The sequence below is a fragment of the Lolium rigidum genome, chromosome 2 (assembly GCF_022539505.1).
Source record: "Lolium rigidum isolate FL_2022 chromosome 2, APGP_CSIRO_Lrig_0.1, whole genome shotgun sequence".
Taxonomy (NCBI): Eukaryota; Viridiplantae; Streptophyta; class Magnoliopsida; order Poales; family Poaceae; genus Lolium; species Lolium rigidum.
This window is the reverse complement of record NC_061509.1, coordinates 48,856,410-48,874,421: the sequence shown is the minus strand read 5'-3', so window position 1 is coordinate 48,874,421 and position 18,012 is coordinate 48,856,410. Positions and strand designations below refer to the sequence as shown.

The window sequence follows — 18,012 nt, the reverse complement described above, 5'->3', positions numbered from 1 at the left end:
TCTTCAGTGAACATGAACCATTTGTCTTTGTTCCCCATCATGTTTTCACTATCGAGCTCTGAGACAAATGTGATATCAATAGTTAATAGTTTTAAAATGCAAGTGACTAAATATTTATGATAATGTCAAACAAACCTTGACGCATTATTGTTGCATTATCACAATACCCATCCAGCTTCCAATATGCTACCCCTTTATCTACCATGACAGGTTTGGTCCGCTGAACACCTCCCACCTCCTCTAATGCTGCCACAATCGAGAAAAAGAGAAGATAAATAAGAATAGCTAGGTGGAACTATGTATCTTTTCTTGAAGCACAAGAAATCACCCAATTTGAGTTGAATCAAAGGAGACTAAAACCTGGGTAGTGGGTCCATTCACGCCTCCACCAACAAACTAGGCCCAGTTACTATATAATAACCGCAGTGTTGCAGATGGTAACTTCACTCTTTACTATAAAGGTGCTATGTTTGAAATGCTAAGAGCCTAGGACCAAAGCATTTATTTTACTAACCAAGGGGATCAACAGAAATAAAAAAGCTCAAGTAAAAGTTAATTATTGAACTTCGTAAACAGTAGAACCGCATTAATAGTCATCAAGCATGCTTTCTTTTAGGATCAAACTCTTCTCTATGTACAACTAAACGCTGTCAAGGTAAGATTAAGTAAGTTTCAGAATAAAGATACTGTTTCAAAATAAAGATACAACATGCTTGCCCCGTTTCAAATTATTATTGCATATAAAGAGAGAACTCCCTTGGTCCCAAAATGTAAGGCGCCCACATATTTTGAGGTTAACTTTGACCATGTAGCATCCATGAAAACAAACAAACATATTCAAATAGTGTTGTACTGCTTTATATTTCGTTAATAATATACTTAGTATATTATGTTATCCGCATCGTTATACTAATATCAAGTTTCTCTGTTATTTGAATACGCATATACCAACAACATAAATGAACCGACAATATTTTATGAATACAAATTAGGGTTCAAGATTGAAAAGGTGTTGAAAGCTAAACCAAATGTGATGCACAAACATGTAAATATATCAAGTTATACTGTTCATACCATTTGTAGCTGCTCTTTTGACTTCATTTGCCTCCTTTACTTCAGAAATGAGATTATTAGTCTCCATGATGGTAGTAGTTTCTCCTTCCATAAAAAGCGCATCTTTAGCCATGTCACTCTGTCTTCCTTTTAGCTCCCTTTCCTATGAAACGAGAGAGAATTGTTGACAGTTGTAAAATTATACGAGACTAAACAAAAAGGAAAAGCTTTGCCAATCTTAATACCTTCTCATTTGCAGCACGGATTTTTTCCTTGGCAACACTCTTTCTCTCAGATGCCTTTTCGTTTTTTTTGTCAATCCAGTTTCTCAACTTTCTGAACAAGTTTACAAGACAATTAAATATAAAGGTTGCGTATGGGAGTGATCTGTTCCAATATGGATAGCAGTACTTACGCGCAAGAAAGAGTCTCATCACACAAAAAATTCAGCACATGTAGCTTATAAGAAGGGCTCAAAATCTTATATCCTGATACTCCCTGATTCAAACAGTCAAGAGGCAACTCCTTTGAGATAAAGGTTGACCCACTAATATATTTGCCAATATCAATTATCCATTGATCTCCATCTCTTGAATACTTCGGAGGCCTAACAAGAAAAAAAGCTCATTTAGTCATCCACACTAGCTACATGTGAACAAACCTATGAAATAATATTGATGTCAAACGTATTTACTTCTCCCCTCTGTCTTGTTTGATAATAGAAAACAGCTTTATGTGAAGCTCAGCAATAAGTGAGGCCACCACTCGAAGTTCACGGCCTCCGGAGATTTCTTGAAGAATTTTTTCTGGTTCCCCCTTCCTTAGATGGAAAAACTGCATAAATTCATGTGTTACGTTATGCCATGTACATTAGATTATAACATGTTAAACGATGGGAACAATAACTTATGAGAGATTTACTTTAAAAAAAGTTCTCTTCAAAGAAACATAATCTATTTGACATATATAATGAAATGTTAACTTGATCCCAAGGCATGGAAACATAACCACCTGAAAACCTTGGGTTGCTTTGGAGGGTTGCATTGCATGCGCGAATTCGTTGCCAACATGGCAACAAGCCAAATAGTGATTAGTGAACTATGTATCCAATACCACAACGCCACACTGGGAGTGTATTTGAATGGTTATGTGAAGGTTAAGAGGCCGCCTACCTGGTTTTAAACCTTAGGGGGTTATGGCATATGATATTAGAAGTTTGGTCCTTGGTAAAGATACCATGAAATGATTTAAGCAAGAAAATATTACTTTGTGTGGTTACTGATCCTATCAGGACAATGATGTTTATATTTTGAAACCTAAGTAATCGAGGCATTGCACAAAATGCAGTATGTATATAAAATACACATTTTCTTGTTTCCTGCGTAAAGAATATCTTTCATGTGTAACTTGTAATGCAAAAAGGTATAACTTTATACTTAAATATTTTCAAAATGTTAATTTGCTATTGCATCCTACTTGTTAGAAATATTTTCTTGAACCTTCAAAAGATATTTCTATCACTTGAGAACTGTTTTAGTTAAATATTGGTAAAACAAAACTGTCATGGTGCTTGAAGTGCAAGCTACGTAACCAAGAAATCAATGGCTGAAAGATTTTACCCCACTTTTACACATGCATATCAGCAAAACTAGAAGTAACATATGATAACATGCAACTTTCCCGCTAACAGATAAGATGGATTGATTATGCTATGCATCAAGTTAGACGTAGGTGACGATTTCTAAATGAACGATGATAGGGTTAGCTTGTTCCACAGAACAGAAACTCAATTAGTATTTGCCATATCAAAACTGATCATAATTGAGATGATATAATATACTTAAAAGCATGGACACAAATCGAAATATCGGACTAGTTTTCCTTCACCTATTGATTTCTTGGTACCATGCAAGATATTTTACTCTTAGGATGGGTGAGCGCATTTATAGATTTCACATATTTATCTCCTATATTTTGTGCCATGACATGCCATGTTGCTGGTCAAGTTGCTAGACATATAAACGCAAATCTAATCTTTTACTATCTAGTAGATGCTAGCAAGATATTATTATAAGGAAAGTCAGAAATAAAACTGAATTATTCATTTTCCATAACTACCTCAGCAAATGAGCGGCAAAACTCATAAAACTGAAGTGCAGGCCCGACATCTTCCTCCTCCAGGTCTGCACCCGCAACGTTAGTGACAGGAGTGCCCCTGGGTAACACAATTTCCTCCTCAACAGCGCAAAGGCTCTCAGTTCCCTGCAGGGACTTGTCATCAGCAGGACGGTTATCTACTGTGCATTTAACCTTCTTCTTCTTCTTGGTAGGAACAGAAGAAACTGCATTCTGATCATCCCCTTCAGCCAGTAATCCATTGGTACCAGTAGCATCATCTGTCGCAACATCCCTGTTTCGCTTCTTCTGCTTGTTCATAACAGTGGATCAGGGCAGCTGATGAACAATAATGAATAGTTGCTGGCTGTGACTATGACTAGAGAACTAGTACCTTTGAGGTGCGATTAGCCGTCAGCGGGGTTACCAGCTTCTGCGCAGCAGCCACCTCGTCGTCCCCTTTGTTTAGCAAGTCATGGACGGAAGAGCACCCTACCGCCTTGGCGGCATGGGACAGTATCCCCGTCGGTGTCTTCCCGCTCATTTTCCTACCAATCAAAACCATAGTATGAAATCTCCATGAAGATTACTGCAATTACTGCAGCAGCTTCGCAAGTCTTACCTGCAATTACTGCAGTTGCATTCACCCCTGCACTTGGGGCAGGCCCAGGAATCGTCCAGCTCCACCGCATCTTCACTCTCGCCATACCTACAGAAAGAAATGGACCATCAAGAAACAAGAACCGGACAGCTTCAAACAAGCCCTGAAACCAAGACAGATCATGGAGCGGAAACTAGTGTACCTGTTAATCAAGCATTTCCGGCAGTACCTGAGCTTGCACAGCCCATATTTTTTCTCGACCTTGCAAGCTGCCCCGAAGTAAGATTTGCCCTGGCGGCACTGCGACAAGCATCGGAGGGTTAGAACGAAATCAAAGCCACGAGGAGCCGCCGGTTGCGAAAGGGGGTGGGAGACGGGAGACGGTAGCTCGCTCACCTGGTGGCAGGTCTTCCGATCTGGCCTAGGCTCGTGGATCTGCGGCGCCGCGGCGCCGGGGTCGGCGCCGTCGCTCTCCATGGCGACGCTCTCGACGCCTCTGGCGCCGTCGCCCTCCAGGGCATCCCCCGTCTGGCCGGGGACGCCGTTCCTCGTCGGAGCGGCGCACTCTTCGCCGCCGCCGGCGCCGTCGCTCTCCGTGGCGACGCTCTCGACGCCTCTGGCGCCGTCGCCCTCCAGGGCATCCCCCGTCTGGCCGGAGACGCCGCTCCTCGTCGGAGCGGCGCTCTCTTCGCCGCCGCCGGCGCCGCCGCCGCTCGCCTCCAGGGAGGACGGGGCCGGAATTTCCATCGGAGAATTGCACAAAACCGCTGGACGGAAGGGGGGAGAAGCCTAGAATTTCAATCACAAGTCTCTCGCTCCGGCCGCGCCTCCACGCAAAAGAGAGTAACGGGCGATGAGCCGATGAGGTGGGTTGCCCTAACTTTTTTGAAACCAATCTAGCGTCCCCCAAAACCTCTTTTTAAAGTCAACTTCACCTACAGGAGTGACGTCAGCAGTGACGTTGTCAGTCACAGTGACGTCAGCACTGATGTCACCATGTGTGACCAATTCTTTCTGCAAACGGCCCATGGGCCATGAAACGTGGATCGTTTGGTAGTCTGGGTGGCCTTTTCTGCACCGGAGAGAGAACCTAGGCCCCAGTGTTTGGTTGCCCGTTTCCAGCCCAACTTGCAGGCATGAAACATGAATCAGCTGTTTGGTTGCTAAAATCACAGTTCCATGTCCTTATCACAATTCAAATAGGGTGAGAATAACATGTCATAGCATTGTTACATACGATCAGACACCATTCAGAAGAAAAAGATCCTCATGATCACCACGATGAGGAAGGCGATGATGTAATCTTTGACCCGAGTCGGACGTACCTTTCGTGGTGCTCCTTGTAGAGCACGCACTTTCTCCGGCGGTAGCTGTGCTAATGGCACTAGCTCATCGATGGCCTGATCTGCCAGGAACTCACCTTCCATGAAGGTGAGGTACTCTTGTTGTGCCTCCTCCAATGTTTCATACCCTCGGTAGCTGTAGATTCCTCGAACCCGTCCGTGGAACACCACATACCACTAGCACGGCATAAACAGAACAGGTTTCGATCACAACCATGAACCAATTCATAACAGAGCGACAGAACTACACAAGTGTTGACAGCAAATGATAAACTAACAGGGGCATGCATGATCATTCCAAAAGTGGATCACAAGTTCATCCTACACTACTATGGTGTCATCCTACCACCACAACAAAAGTGGGTGTCATCCTAACACCGCAAGTTCACCATCACCTGAGGGGTTAGTATATACCACCTCATCATAGTTACAAAAGGGAGCCATCAAATGTCTTTCAACCCTAGATACTGCCAAAATGTACATCAGCATCATCATCATCATCAAGTCATCACCTCCATGCATGCATCCCCTAAACCACCCCCTCAAGGGCACCACTACACCTTGCAGTGGTACTTGGCAAGGTAGTTCCTTAGCCAGAGGACGCGGTGTGACTCGATCATGACCACAAAGCTGCAACCCTGGGCCTTGTGGTCGACGAGGTGGTTCTGCGCCGCTATGAGATCATCCTCGGCGAAGCCAAGCATTTCCATGACCGCATTGTGCAGGTCGGGGTGCATGTCTGTGGGCTTGTTGTCCCCGATAGCCTCCTGTGCGACGCCCTTCACAACAACAGTCATGTTGGTGAAGGCCACCAGCTCGTCATCGGCGAAGGCGCCTCTCTTCCTCTTGTCGGCTGATACGTTGCAAACGTATCTATAATTTTTGATGCTCCATGCTTGTTTTACACCAATTTATATATGTTTTGCTCATACTTCGTTGCACTTTTATACATTTTCCGGCACTAACTTATTAACAAGATGCCACGGTGCCAGTTCCATGTTTCCTGATGTTTCGTATTTCAGAAATGTTGTGCAAAAAATATTCTCGGAATTGAACAAAACAAAAGTCGAAGTCAATATTTTACTGTAACGAAGACGAAGTCCGAAGGGGGGTCGAAGAAAGGCAGCAGGGTGGCCAGACCATGCCTAGGCGCGGCCTGGCCCTGGTGACAAGGGATTAACTTATCAATGCCTACAAGTTGTAGACTAGGGTTTCGTTGGAAGTAGAGGGCAAGTAGATCTCGAGGGTTTCAGCCGGAAAAGTACTCGATTGTTTATGAAAACTAGGGTTTGTGTTGACAATGATTCGATCCTCTCTTTGTCCCTCGGCTCCCCCTCATATAGGAGGCGGAGCCGAGGGTTTCGTATTACACAAGTTTACAGATTTCGGGAGACTCTCTGAGTTCAACCCGTAGAATTACAAATCTGTGCCTTCCTAATACAACTCTATCTTTTCCTTAACAACTAATTGGGCTTCCGGACTTTCCTATTCTTCGACCTGTGGGCCTTCAGTAAACCCCGGGTACCATCTTCGGCAGGCCCATTGGGGATGCCTATGTCAGTAGCCGCCGAGATTTTGCTTGAATCGAAGAATCAGGGAAAATCTCCAACTTTACAAGTATCATATAAATTCTTCGGGTTAGCACATATCTTTAATAGAACAATCATATATTGTACAGGGATAATGGTAATTGGGGCTAGTTCATCTGACAGATCAGGTACTAGTTAACTGCTCTTGTGGCAATCCGCCAAAACCTACTTCAAGATCACGTCCCTGGACATGATCTCGGGATACTGGCGTAACTCGACATGTGCCGCTTAAGGTCTTACCATATGCCGAGTTCCAGTCATGTTTTATCGGGTACCTAACGCGTCCGTTAGGAATTTTCTTCGTATCTGTTGATACGGAAAAAAGTAGCAAACCGCCGTCAAAGACGGTGCCACGCCGCTCAGGGCAGATCCGGGGACTTACCTTCGCAAAGTTTTGCGGCATTCAGAGATTATTCGCGACTGAGGCGCTCTGAGAATATATTGTCGAGTGCTTTTTCCGGCTGTTGGAATAGCACATTTATTCGAGTCAACCAGATGACTTGTATATTTTTATATTGTCTTCCCGATGGGAGTATATGAAGAGTTATTTGTATAATTCGAAATATACTCATCATGCTGTTTCTAAATTCATCGGGCACGCGAACAGCGTTCCCGATAGGAGTAGCCCCCGAGGCTACAGCCAAGTACTTGGACTTGGTTGTAGGCTCACCATTTTAATTCCTTTTGTCGCTATATTTTCATCTTTTTTTCTAATTCTCATATCTTTCTCGGGTGCGCGACCAGCGCTCCCGATGGGAGTAGCCCCCGAGCATATGGACAAATACTTGTATTTGGTCATAGGCTCTCGCCATTTCTTTCTTGCCATACTCGAGATTTCCTTCATTCTAAAGTAGCCCCCGAGCATTTGATCAAAAATTTGTATTTGATCAAAAGCTCGCGAAATTATCATCACTTCTGCACTTATCATTAATCTTCATAACACTGTAGTCGAGGTTTTCCTTTAATAAAGTGACATCAATGCTGACGATAGCCACGAACTCTGTATTGAGAACATGCGAACTCTGTCATGTCACTGAATTGTGGACCCAAAATCTGTGGCATGTTGACACGTTACGCAAATGGGGGACACACGTCCTCCGCTTTTTCTGGCACGCTTACTGTAGCGCATGTCCAGTTCCCTCTCAGTGAAAATACAATTTTACCCCTTGAGCCACGTGTAACTCATCAGGTTTATTACTGCTTCATCCAACGGTGCGTCGATTTCGCAAGGTTGCTATAAAAGACCATCTTCTTCCTCCGTTGTCCCTTCGCTGCGCCGCGCCTCTGTTCTTCCAAAAATCCCCTCTGCAACCACCAAAGCTCCAGCACTCACGCATTGCCCTTTTGCCTCCAGCACCACTGTTGATGCCACCACGTGCAAGACTCACGAGGCACAGCACACCCGAATCAAAGATGGCGGCGCAAGATCTGGGAACCTCGGAGTGGGAAAGATCCAAGATTTCCAACCAAGACATCAATCTGATGAAGAAACTTGGGCTGATGAAGAAGAAGGAAGCGTTGCGCTTCCCCAGCGAGGAGAGCTACCCGACGCCTCCTATGGAATATCGGGTTAGCTTTGTTGACCATCTTATCCGCGGCCTTTCTGCTCACATCCACGATTTCCTCTGTGGTCTACTTTTTGTGTATGGGTTGCAGCTTCATCAGCTGACTCCCAACTCCATCCTCCATGTTTCTATTTTCATCATACTTTGCGAGTGCTTCCTCGGAGTCAAACCTAATTGGGCTTTGTGGAAGCGCATCTTCTGCCTCCGCCGCAATGGCTCCCACAACATCGTCTATAACATAGGCGGTGTTGTTATTTGCGTTCGCCCTGATGTCGACTATTTTGACGTCAAATTTCCCGACTCTGTCCAAGGGTGGCGCAAGAAATGGTTGTACGTTCACGAGGAATGTCCCGACTCGTTGGAGTATAACATCGCCCCCTTCGACGGTGATGCCGAAATTCTTCGCCGCCTATCCTGGGACGCAGAGGCCACCGAAGAAGAGAAAACGGCGACATAGGCGCTGATGACCCGTATCCGCGAGCTCCAAATACTCGTGGCAAGGAACTATCGGGCATCCAGATTACAGCGTATTTCCTTAGGATTAGGGTGCAGCCTCTGCAGGCCCGCAAGAATCCTCTCTGGATGTATGCTGGCGAAAAAGATGTCGACCGGCTTTCCAAGGATCTTTCAGTAAAGGACTTGGAAAAGCTTGTCCGAAGAATCTCATCGCTTAGCAAGAAAGATGTTGTTCCATCCTCCTGTCGCGTGGAGCCGTATAGCGGCGCCAACGCCCTCCCCAAGGTAAATTATCATTGTCCTTACTGCTATTTTGTCGACTACTATCTTGCTGACTTCCCTGGTGTAACTTACTGCCGATATATATTGTCTTCTTGTAGAAACATCAAGTTTTATCTTCTCTTCCTCCTCTTCCCGAAGGCGGGGAAGTCGAAGAACGAACCGTCGTCACCGACGAGAACCAGGGCACTTCTCGCCCTGAGATCGAAGTTGCGGGTTCTCACAAATCCGCGGCTTCCTCTGAAAGAGAAGAATCCGAGGCCTCCGAGTCGACGCATTCTCTTCCCTCTGCTGTTTCTCCGGCGAACAAGCGGAAAAGGGATGAAGTCGCAGACTCTGGTACCTCCAAAGCTGATAAGTCCCCTCTCGAGAAAACTTCACCCGAAAAGGAGGAAAAACCCTTCAACCCTTACGATGATGCCCTCGTCAACTCGTAAGTTCCTGTCGCCTTTTTCTTTTGCATCCGATTTTTTGTCTGTTTTGATTCTTATATTTTTTCTTGGTGTACAGTGGCGACGAGGAGGAAAATCCTCATGTTGATGTGACTGCTCGAACGAGCATGTCTCGTACTTTAGTTATTTCCGAGGCTCGTCCTGACGCAGACGAAACCTCGCCTCCTCAACAGGATATAGGACATCCTACTCCTGTCATGAGCCCCCGTGCCCCGTCGCCGAAAAGAGCAAGGACTGATCTGGGCAAAGAGTTGAGTCTCTTGACCGATAGCTCGGCGACTCCTTCTATGGACGACGTAAGTGGCTTTCTCATTCTCTTTTTGTCTAACGTTTTCAACTATCTTTGCTGTCGAACTTTTTTTCAGCTCTTTCTCATTCCGTGTTACTTTTCAGCTTTTGATGAAGGATTTCGTTTGTCTTGGTACCCAATTTATCGGGTATCGTGACCTTGCTAATAAATTGAAAGGTATTCTTTTCTTGCTTCCTTTCATCGAGTAGATTATTCTCTTCTATTTTGTTATAACCTTTGTCATTCTTTATTTTGCTAGATTCCCTTTCTGAGGCTAATAAGCGTGCTGATGATCTTGCCCTCAAGTTGGAGCAAAGTGAAAAAGCTCGCAAAAAGGCTGAATTAGATGTTGCTGATGTCGAGGGTCTTCGAAAGAGGCTCCACGACGCGGAAAATGCCTTAAGCGAGAACACAGCTCGGAGATCTGCTCGCGAGGAAGACATCATTGCTCGCTTGGAGTCGCAGAATTGGCACTTCGTTAGTAAGTGCCCTAACCACTTTAATTCGTCGTAGACGTTTGCTTTGCCATGCATCTCTTGACAACTCGAAGATTTTGTTTCAGCAGGGAAGACGCACCAAGATTTTGAACTTGAGATGCCTGAAGATGATCGCCTTCTGGACGCTCTTTCTCTCCTTGAAATTCATGGAGACAAAGTTCGCCAGAGCCTCGCTGATGCTAGGTCGGGATTGTCACGGCTTTTCCCCTACTTCTTCGCGAAGACAGAGGAGCCTGCCACTTTTGCTGCCCTGACCAAGTGCTTCATCCCCAAAGAAGATCTTGGGCTGGGCCTCCGTCAAGAGGGCTTAAAGATTGGCGTTGAAGGCACCATCGCTTTGGTTGCCGACAGCCAACAAAGTGTTGATTGGACGAAGGTTGGTGATGTGAAGAACATGGAGACGAAGAAGTGGCAATCGCTGATTAAGGCTGCCAAGCCTAACTCGAAGAAGATCCTCTCCTTCCTCGGATGCAAACCAACTGCTTCCCCTAGTTCGTCGAAGCCGGAGGTCAAGTAGACCGTCTTGTCTCTTTTGCTTTTTCCTCTTTTGTTATTGTCGCCGTAGTAGCTTTTGCGACAGCTTACCATTGGTTCACTAGGGACCCTCTTTTGTAATGCTCATGTAAATATCCAAATGAAGCAATATAATGCTATTTCTATCAAGTTATTGATGTCGAAATATTTCTCTCCAGTTGGTTTTTGACAACTATACCGTGATGCCTCGTTCTTCGGATGCGTTACCGGCTTCGTCCTACTCAAGAAAAAACTCCGTTGACGAGTTTATTGAAGGTTCTTCAAGCGCTGCTCACAATGAGGATTTGAACGAACTTCGACAGTAACTTCAGTCGATGAAGAAACAGGCTCTCGTTATAATGGAACAGTCTCGAGGATCTTCTGAAAGCGAAAAACTTGCTCTTCAGCAAGCTCAAGAAGCCCTGGTGTTGAAGGAAGCCGCGGTTACTGAGGCTGCAAAAGCTACTTCGCGGGAGGATTATATGCTTCAACTGATGAATGACTCCAGTTTGGATATGGCGGGTACGCTTCCTGACTTTGATCTCTGTCGACTTTATCCTTCTTGCCTTCTAATTTCTACTAGCACTTCCTATCGTACATGTTCTTTTTTGGATACTGCTGCCGAAGGTCAACGCGTTGAAGCTAGGTCCAATGTTCTTCTTAGGCTGGCGTTGGAGCATGGTTCTAACTTCTGGGCTACGCCTGAACGTACCCGACAAATCGTCAGATTTCAAGATCGCGCGGGTCAAGTTCGCGATTTTCTCGACTTCTGCATGAGGACATTAGCGTTAGTTTATAACACCACTCGCAACCCTCCGCCAGAAACTCTTTCTGCTCTGATGGATAAATTGCAGGATGCTCCTCGAATCCATGAATTCGTGCGAGCCCAATTGACTGATGGTGCAAGATTTGCCATGATTATATTGCAGGTCTGTTACCCGAAGTTAGACATGACCAAAATTGTCGCCAAATGTCAGGCCAAACTGACGAAGAGGAGGAGGAACATCGATAAAATCAATGATGTTGTGACCCCTGTAGCAGAAGAGATGATGGATGAACGGATAGATGCCAAATTCTTCGTGAGAGGTAGCTATGCTGAACATAGAACTGGTGCTGCAAGCAATGAGAGGGTAAACATAGATGATATAATATGTGGCAACTGAAAGTTTATTTTTCCTTGTCGAATTTTTCTTGATGGTGAGGTTATGTATATTGTAAACACAGTCTATATTGTAAAACAGCTGATACGTTTTTTCTTTTCATCAAGCCCCCGAGCCTTTTGTTGGCTAGTGTTTATATCTTTGTTGGCTTGTAAGCTATTTTTGCGCCATGGCGAGTAACTATTTTGCGGAAGTTTATATATATATTATTTTTGCGGGTTATGAGCCCCCGAGCCTGTCGATGAAAAACATGTATGTCATCAATATCTTTACTATATTGTAGCACCGCGAGCCTGCCTTATTAAAAACCTTTCAGCCCCACTCGGTGCGCTGAAAGGAAAAGAGTGCGTCTGAAAACTCGCGGGCGTTTCAGTACATTGTATGTTTACAAAGAGGACTATATTTCAACTTCAAGCATAAAATCGCCTAAGTTGCGCCACGTTCCAGGGATTTGGCTCGGCGACTCCTGTCTTCTTGTCCTTTATTCTGTATGCTCCTCCTTCAATTACTTCTGTGACGATGTATGGGCCAATCCATGACGACTCGAGTTTTTCATGGCTATTTTGCGTAAGCCGAAGAACTAAGTCGCCTACCTGGAAGGATCTTGGTCACAAACGTCGACTATGGTAGTTTTTCAGATCTTGCTGGTACTTGGTGACTCGTGACAGTACTTCGTCTCGAGCTTCATCGAGTGCATCGACATTGTCCTCCACTGCCTTTCTGGAAGTTTCTTCGTCATATTCCGCCACTCTCGGGGAATTGTGTTCTATTTCTATCGGCAGCACTGCCTCCGCTCCATGAACCAGAAAAAACAGAGTTTCCTGTGTTGCTGTATTTGGTGTTGTTCGAATACTCCATAACACGCTGGGTAACTCCTCTGGCCATGTGTGTCGAGCTTTCTCCAATGGTGTTAGCAGATGTTTTTTGATGCCATTGCAGATGATACCGTTCGCTTTCTCGACTTGAACATTGGTTTGTGGGTGCGCAACTGATGCAAAGTGTAGTTTGATGCCTACCTCTGCACAATAAGCTTTGAACTCCTTAGATGTGAAATTGCTGCCGTTGTCTGTGACTATGCTATGAGGGACTCCAAATCGAAAAACGATACTCTTCACGAACTTGATTGCGGATGCTGCATCTGGTGAATTTATCGGCTTCGCTTCTATCCACTTCGTGAACTTGTCGACAGCTACGAGCATATACTCGTATCCTCCTGGCCAAGCCTTGTGTAATTTCCCACCATATCAAGACCCCATTGAGCAAAGGGCCATGACAGCAGTATTGGCATCAACTCTGCTGCCGGAGAATGAGGTTTTGCGGTAAATCTCTGGCACGCGTCACAGGTACGTACTATGTCCTTTGCATCCTCGATTGCTGTTAACCAATAGAAACCTGCTCTGAAAACCTTGGCTGCTATAGCTCGACTGCTTGCGTGGTGTCCGCACACCCCTTCATGTACATCTTTCAGGATTAGCCTTCCTTCCTCGGGTGTGACACATCTTTGGAGTACTCCCGAAATATTTCGTTTGTATAGCTCTCCTTTGACTACGGTAAAGGCTTTAGAACGCCTAATAACTCGCCTTGCTTCAACTGGATTGTCGGGTAGTTCTTTCCTCAAGATATATGCTATGTATGCCTGCATCCAAGGAATTTGTACCACCATTACCACATGTGGTTCTTCCTCTCCTTCCGGTGGTGCTACTGGAGCCCCCGAGGCTTTCCCATCCTTCTCCTTCTTCTGTTGTTTCTTCGCCTTGGTTGATCTTTCGGCTATTTCTTCCTAAAACACACCAGGTGGTATTGCGAGACATTGCGACCCGATGTTTGCGAGAACATCGGCTTCGTCGTTGCTGAGCCTGCTGATATGATTAACTTCGCATCCATCGAACAGCCTCTCGAGCTCGTTATATACTTCCTTGTATGCTATCATGCTATCATTGACTGCGTCGCATTGATTCATCACCTGTTGAGCCACCAACTGTGAGTCGCCAAAGATTTTTAATCGAGTTGCACCGCAAGCTTTCCTCATCTTCATCCCGTGTATAAGTGCTTCATATTCTTCTTCGTTGTTAGATGCGTTTGGAAACGTCATTCGTAGTACGTATTTCAACTTGTCGCCTTGGGGTGATATTAGTATCATGCCTGCTCCAGCTCCCTCTAGTCTCTTGGACCCGTTGAAATTCATAGTCCACGTTCTCGATAAATCCGGAGGTCCCGTGTTTTGCAGCTCCATCCACTCTGCGATGAAGTCTGGTAAGATCTGTGACTTTATTGCTTTTCTTTTTTCATATGTGATATCCCGAGGGGAAAGTTCTATTCCCCAAAGGGAGACACGACCCATAGCTTCTGGATTGTTTAATATATTGGATAAAGGCGCCTCATTAACCACTATTATCGGATGCGCCGAAAAATAGTGTCGCAGTTTCCTTGCTGTTGTAAATACTCCATATGCTAGCTTTTGGTACTGCGGGTACCACTGTTTGGAGGGTGATAGAACTTCGCTGACGAAGTATACTGGCCGCTGCACTCCATGGAGTTTTCCTTCTTCTTCTCTTTCAACCACAAGGACTGTGCTGACCACCTGAGGCATGGCTGTGATACGTCTCCGACGTATCGATAATTTCTTATGTTCCATGCCACATTATTGATGATATCTACATGTTTTATACATACTTTATGTCATATTTATGCGTTTTCCGGAACTAACCTATTGACGAGATGCCGAAGGGCCGATTCTGTTTTCTGCTGTTTTTGGTTCCAGAAATCCTAGTAAGGAAATATTCTCGGAATCGGACGAAATCAACGCCCAGCATCCTATTTTCCACGAAGTTTCCAGAACACCCGAGAGCCGCTAGAGGAGGGCCCTGTGGGCCCCAGACGACAGGGTGGCGCGGCCAGGACCTGGGCCGCGCCCCCCTAGTGTGTCGTCGCCTCGTCACCCCTCCGACTCCGCCTCTTCGCCTATATAAAGGTCCCTGACCTAAAAAACCTCGACACGTTCGATGAAACCAGAGAAAACCTTCCAGAGCCACCGCCATCGCGAAGCCAAGATCTGGGGGACAGGAGTCTTTGTTCCGGCACGCCGCCGGGACGGGGAAGTGCCCCCGGAAGGCTCCTCCATCGACACCACCGCCATCTTCATCAACGCTGCTGTCTCCCATGAGGAGGGAGTAGTTCTCCATCGAGGCTCGGGGCTGTACCGGTAGCTATGTGGTTAATCTCTCTCCTATGTACTTCAATACAATAATCTCATGAGCTGCCTTACATGATTGAGATTCATATGATGATGCTTGTAATCTAGATGTCATTATGCTAGTCAAGTGGGTTTTACTTATGTGATCTCCGGAGACTCCTTGTCCCACGTGTGTAAAGGTGACAAGTGTGTGCACCGTGTGGGTCTCTTAGGCTATATTTCACAGAATACTTATTCACTGTTATGAATGGCATAGTGAAGTGCTTATTTATATCTCTTTATGATTGCAATGTGTTTTGTATCACAATTTATCTCTGTGCTACTCTAGTGATGTTATTAAAGTAGTTTATTCCTCCTGCACGGTGTAATGGTGACATTGTGTGCATCGTGTAGTACTTGGCGTAGGCTATGATTGTGATCTCTTGTAGATTATGAAGTTAACTATTGCTATGATGGTATTGATGTGATCTATGCCTCCTTTCGTAGTGTGAAGGTGACAGTGTGCATGATATGTTAGTACTTGGTTTGGTTATGTTGATCTGTCATGCACTCTAAGGTTATTTAAATATGAACATTGAATATTGTGGAGCTTGTTAACTCCGGCATTGAGGGTCCGTGTAATCCTACACAGTTAGTGGTGTTCATCATCCAACAAGAGGGTGTAGAGTCTAGCATCTATCTATTTATTTTGTTATGTGATCAAAGTTGAGAGTGTCCACTAGTGAAGTATGATCCCTAGGCCTTGTTCCTAAATACTGCTATCGCTGCTTGTTTACTGTTTTACTGCATCTGTACTTCCTGCAATATTACCACCATCAACCACACGCCGAGCAAGCACTTTTACGGCGCCGTTACTCTTGCTCATACTTATTCATACCACTCGTATTTCACTATCTCTTCGCCGAACTAGTGCACCTATTAGGTGTGTTGGGGACACAAGAGACTTCTTGCTTTGTGGTTGCGGGGTTGCTTGAGAGGGATATCTTTGACCTCTTCCTCCCCGAGTTCGATAAACCTTGGGTGATCCACTTATGGAAACTTGCTGCTCGTTCTACAAACCTCTGCTCTTGGAGGCCCAACACTGTCTACAAGAATAGAAGCACCCGTAGACATCAAGCACTTTTCTGGCGCCGTTGCCGGGGAGGAAAGGTAAAAGGCTTTCATACTCCGGTCCCAGGTAAAGTATTTTTCTGGCGCCGTTGTGTGTGTGTTCGAAGCTATTTCCTTTAGATCCTGCAATTGCATCTTTTTGTTTCTTGTTTACACTAGTTTGGCATAATGGACAACAATGAGCTTCTTATTCTATTTCCTGATTTAAGACATGGATGGTTTGATGCGAAAATTTAAAAACCCATGGAACATATTAGTATGAACACTTTGAACACCATTGTTGATAATGATATAGAAAGTTCTTAGCTTGGGGAAGCTAGTTTTGATGAGCATGATCTTTTTAGTCCCCCAAGCATTGAGGAGAAATTTTTCTTTGATGATACTTTGCCTCCTATTTATGATGATTATAATGATAGTGGTCTTTATCTTTTTATATGGCTATGTTCTACTTGTACGAGTAAAATAGGGATTAGGCTGTGGAGAGATGGCTGAGTGGTTGATAGCTCCGGTCTTGAAAACCGGTATAATTCTAGGAACTATCGAGGGTTCGAATCCCTCTCTCTCCTTTTGCTTATTGAATATGCTTGTATCTTGAATTTTTTATCTTTATTCCGTCCCTTATCTTTCTTTCATAAAAAGGAATGAATGGCTCGGCTAGATGGAATAACCGAGCCAGAACAGAAAAAAATAAAACATTAGAACAAGTATAAATAAGAAAATCTTTGGTGCCGCCTACCATGGAGGATAAATCTAATTATGATTACAATATGCCTCCTATATTTGATGATGAGAATAATAATGATAGCTACTTCGTTGAATTTGCTCCCACTACAACTAATAAGAATGACTATGCTTATGTTGGGAGTAATAATAATTTTATGCATGAGACTCATGATAAGAATGTTTCATTTGATAGTTATATTGTTGAGTTTGCTCATGATGCTACTGAAAGTTATTATGAGAGAGGAAAATATGGTTGTAGAAATTTTCATGTTACTAAAACACCTCTCTATATGCTGAAATTTTTGAAGTTACACTTGTTTTATCTTTCTATGCTTGTTGCATCATGCTTCATGAATTTGTTTATTTACAAGATTCCTTTTCATAGGAAGCATGTTAGGCTTAAATGTGTTTTGAATTTGCCTCTTGATGCTCTCTTTTGCTTCAAATACTATCTCTTGCGAGTGCATCATTAAAATTGCTGAGCCCATCTTAATGGCTATAAAGAAAGAACTTCTTGGGAGATAACCCATGTGTTTATTTTGCTACAGTACTTTTATTTTGTATTTGAGTCTTGGAAGTTGTTTACTACTGTAGCAACCTCTCCTTATCTTATTGTATTGTATTTGTTGTGCCAAGTAAAGTCTTTGATAGTAAGGTTCATACTAGATTTGGATTACTGCGCAGAAACAGATTTCTTCCTGTCACAAATCTGGGCCTAATTCTCTGTAGGTAACTCAGAAAATTATGCCAATTTACGTGAGTGATCCTCAGATATGTACGCAACTTTCATTCAATTTGAGAATTTTCATTTTAGCAAGTCTGGTGCCTCAATAAAATTCGTCTTTACGGACTGTTCTGTTTTGACAGATTCTGCCTTTTATTTCGTATTGCTTCTTTCGATGTGTTGGGTGGATTTCTTTGTTCCATTACCTTCCAGTAGCTTTGGGCAATGTCCAGAAGTGTTAAGAATGATTGTGTCACCTCTGAAAATGTGAGTTTTTGATTATGCACTAACCCTCTAATGAGTTTGTTTCGAGTTTGGTGTGGAGGAAGTTTTCAAGGGTCAAGAGAGGA

At 44.2% G+C, this 18,012-nt stretch overlaps 1 protein-coding gene and 1 non-coding gene across 2 annotated transcripts; one reads left to right on the top strand and one right to left on the bottom strand.

The window, feature by feature from the left end:
- Window positions 1-2: 2 nt before the first annotated feature.
- On the bottom strand, window positions 3-4,516 carry LOC124689696 (the record flags this gene model as incomplete). Its single annotated transcript, XM_047223183.1, has 11 exons — window positions 4,166-4,516; window positions 3,972-4,069; window positions 3,791-3,877; window positions 3,563-3,716; window positions 3,172-3,477; window positions 1,748-1,887; window positions 1,469-1,660; window positions 1,299-1,389; window positions 1,075-1,216; window positions 136-246; window positions 3-58 (listed from the first exon to the last, which is right to left on the bottom strand). Coding segments are annotated over exons 1-11 (1,728 nt in total), but the record flags the coding sequence as incomplete, so codon positions are not given.
- A 12,177-nt stretch (window positions 4,517-16,693) lies between these two features.
- On the top strand, window positions 16,694-16,781 carry TRNAS-UGA. Its single transcript has one exon. It is a non-coding gene; the product is annotated as a tRNA-Ser (tRNA).
- Window positions 16,782-18,012: the final 1,231 nt, after the last annotated feature.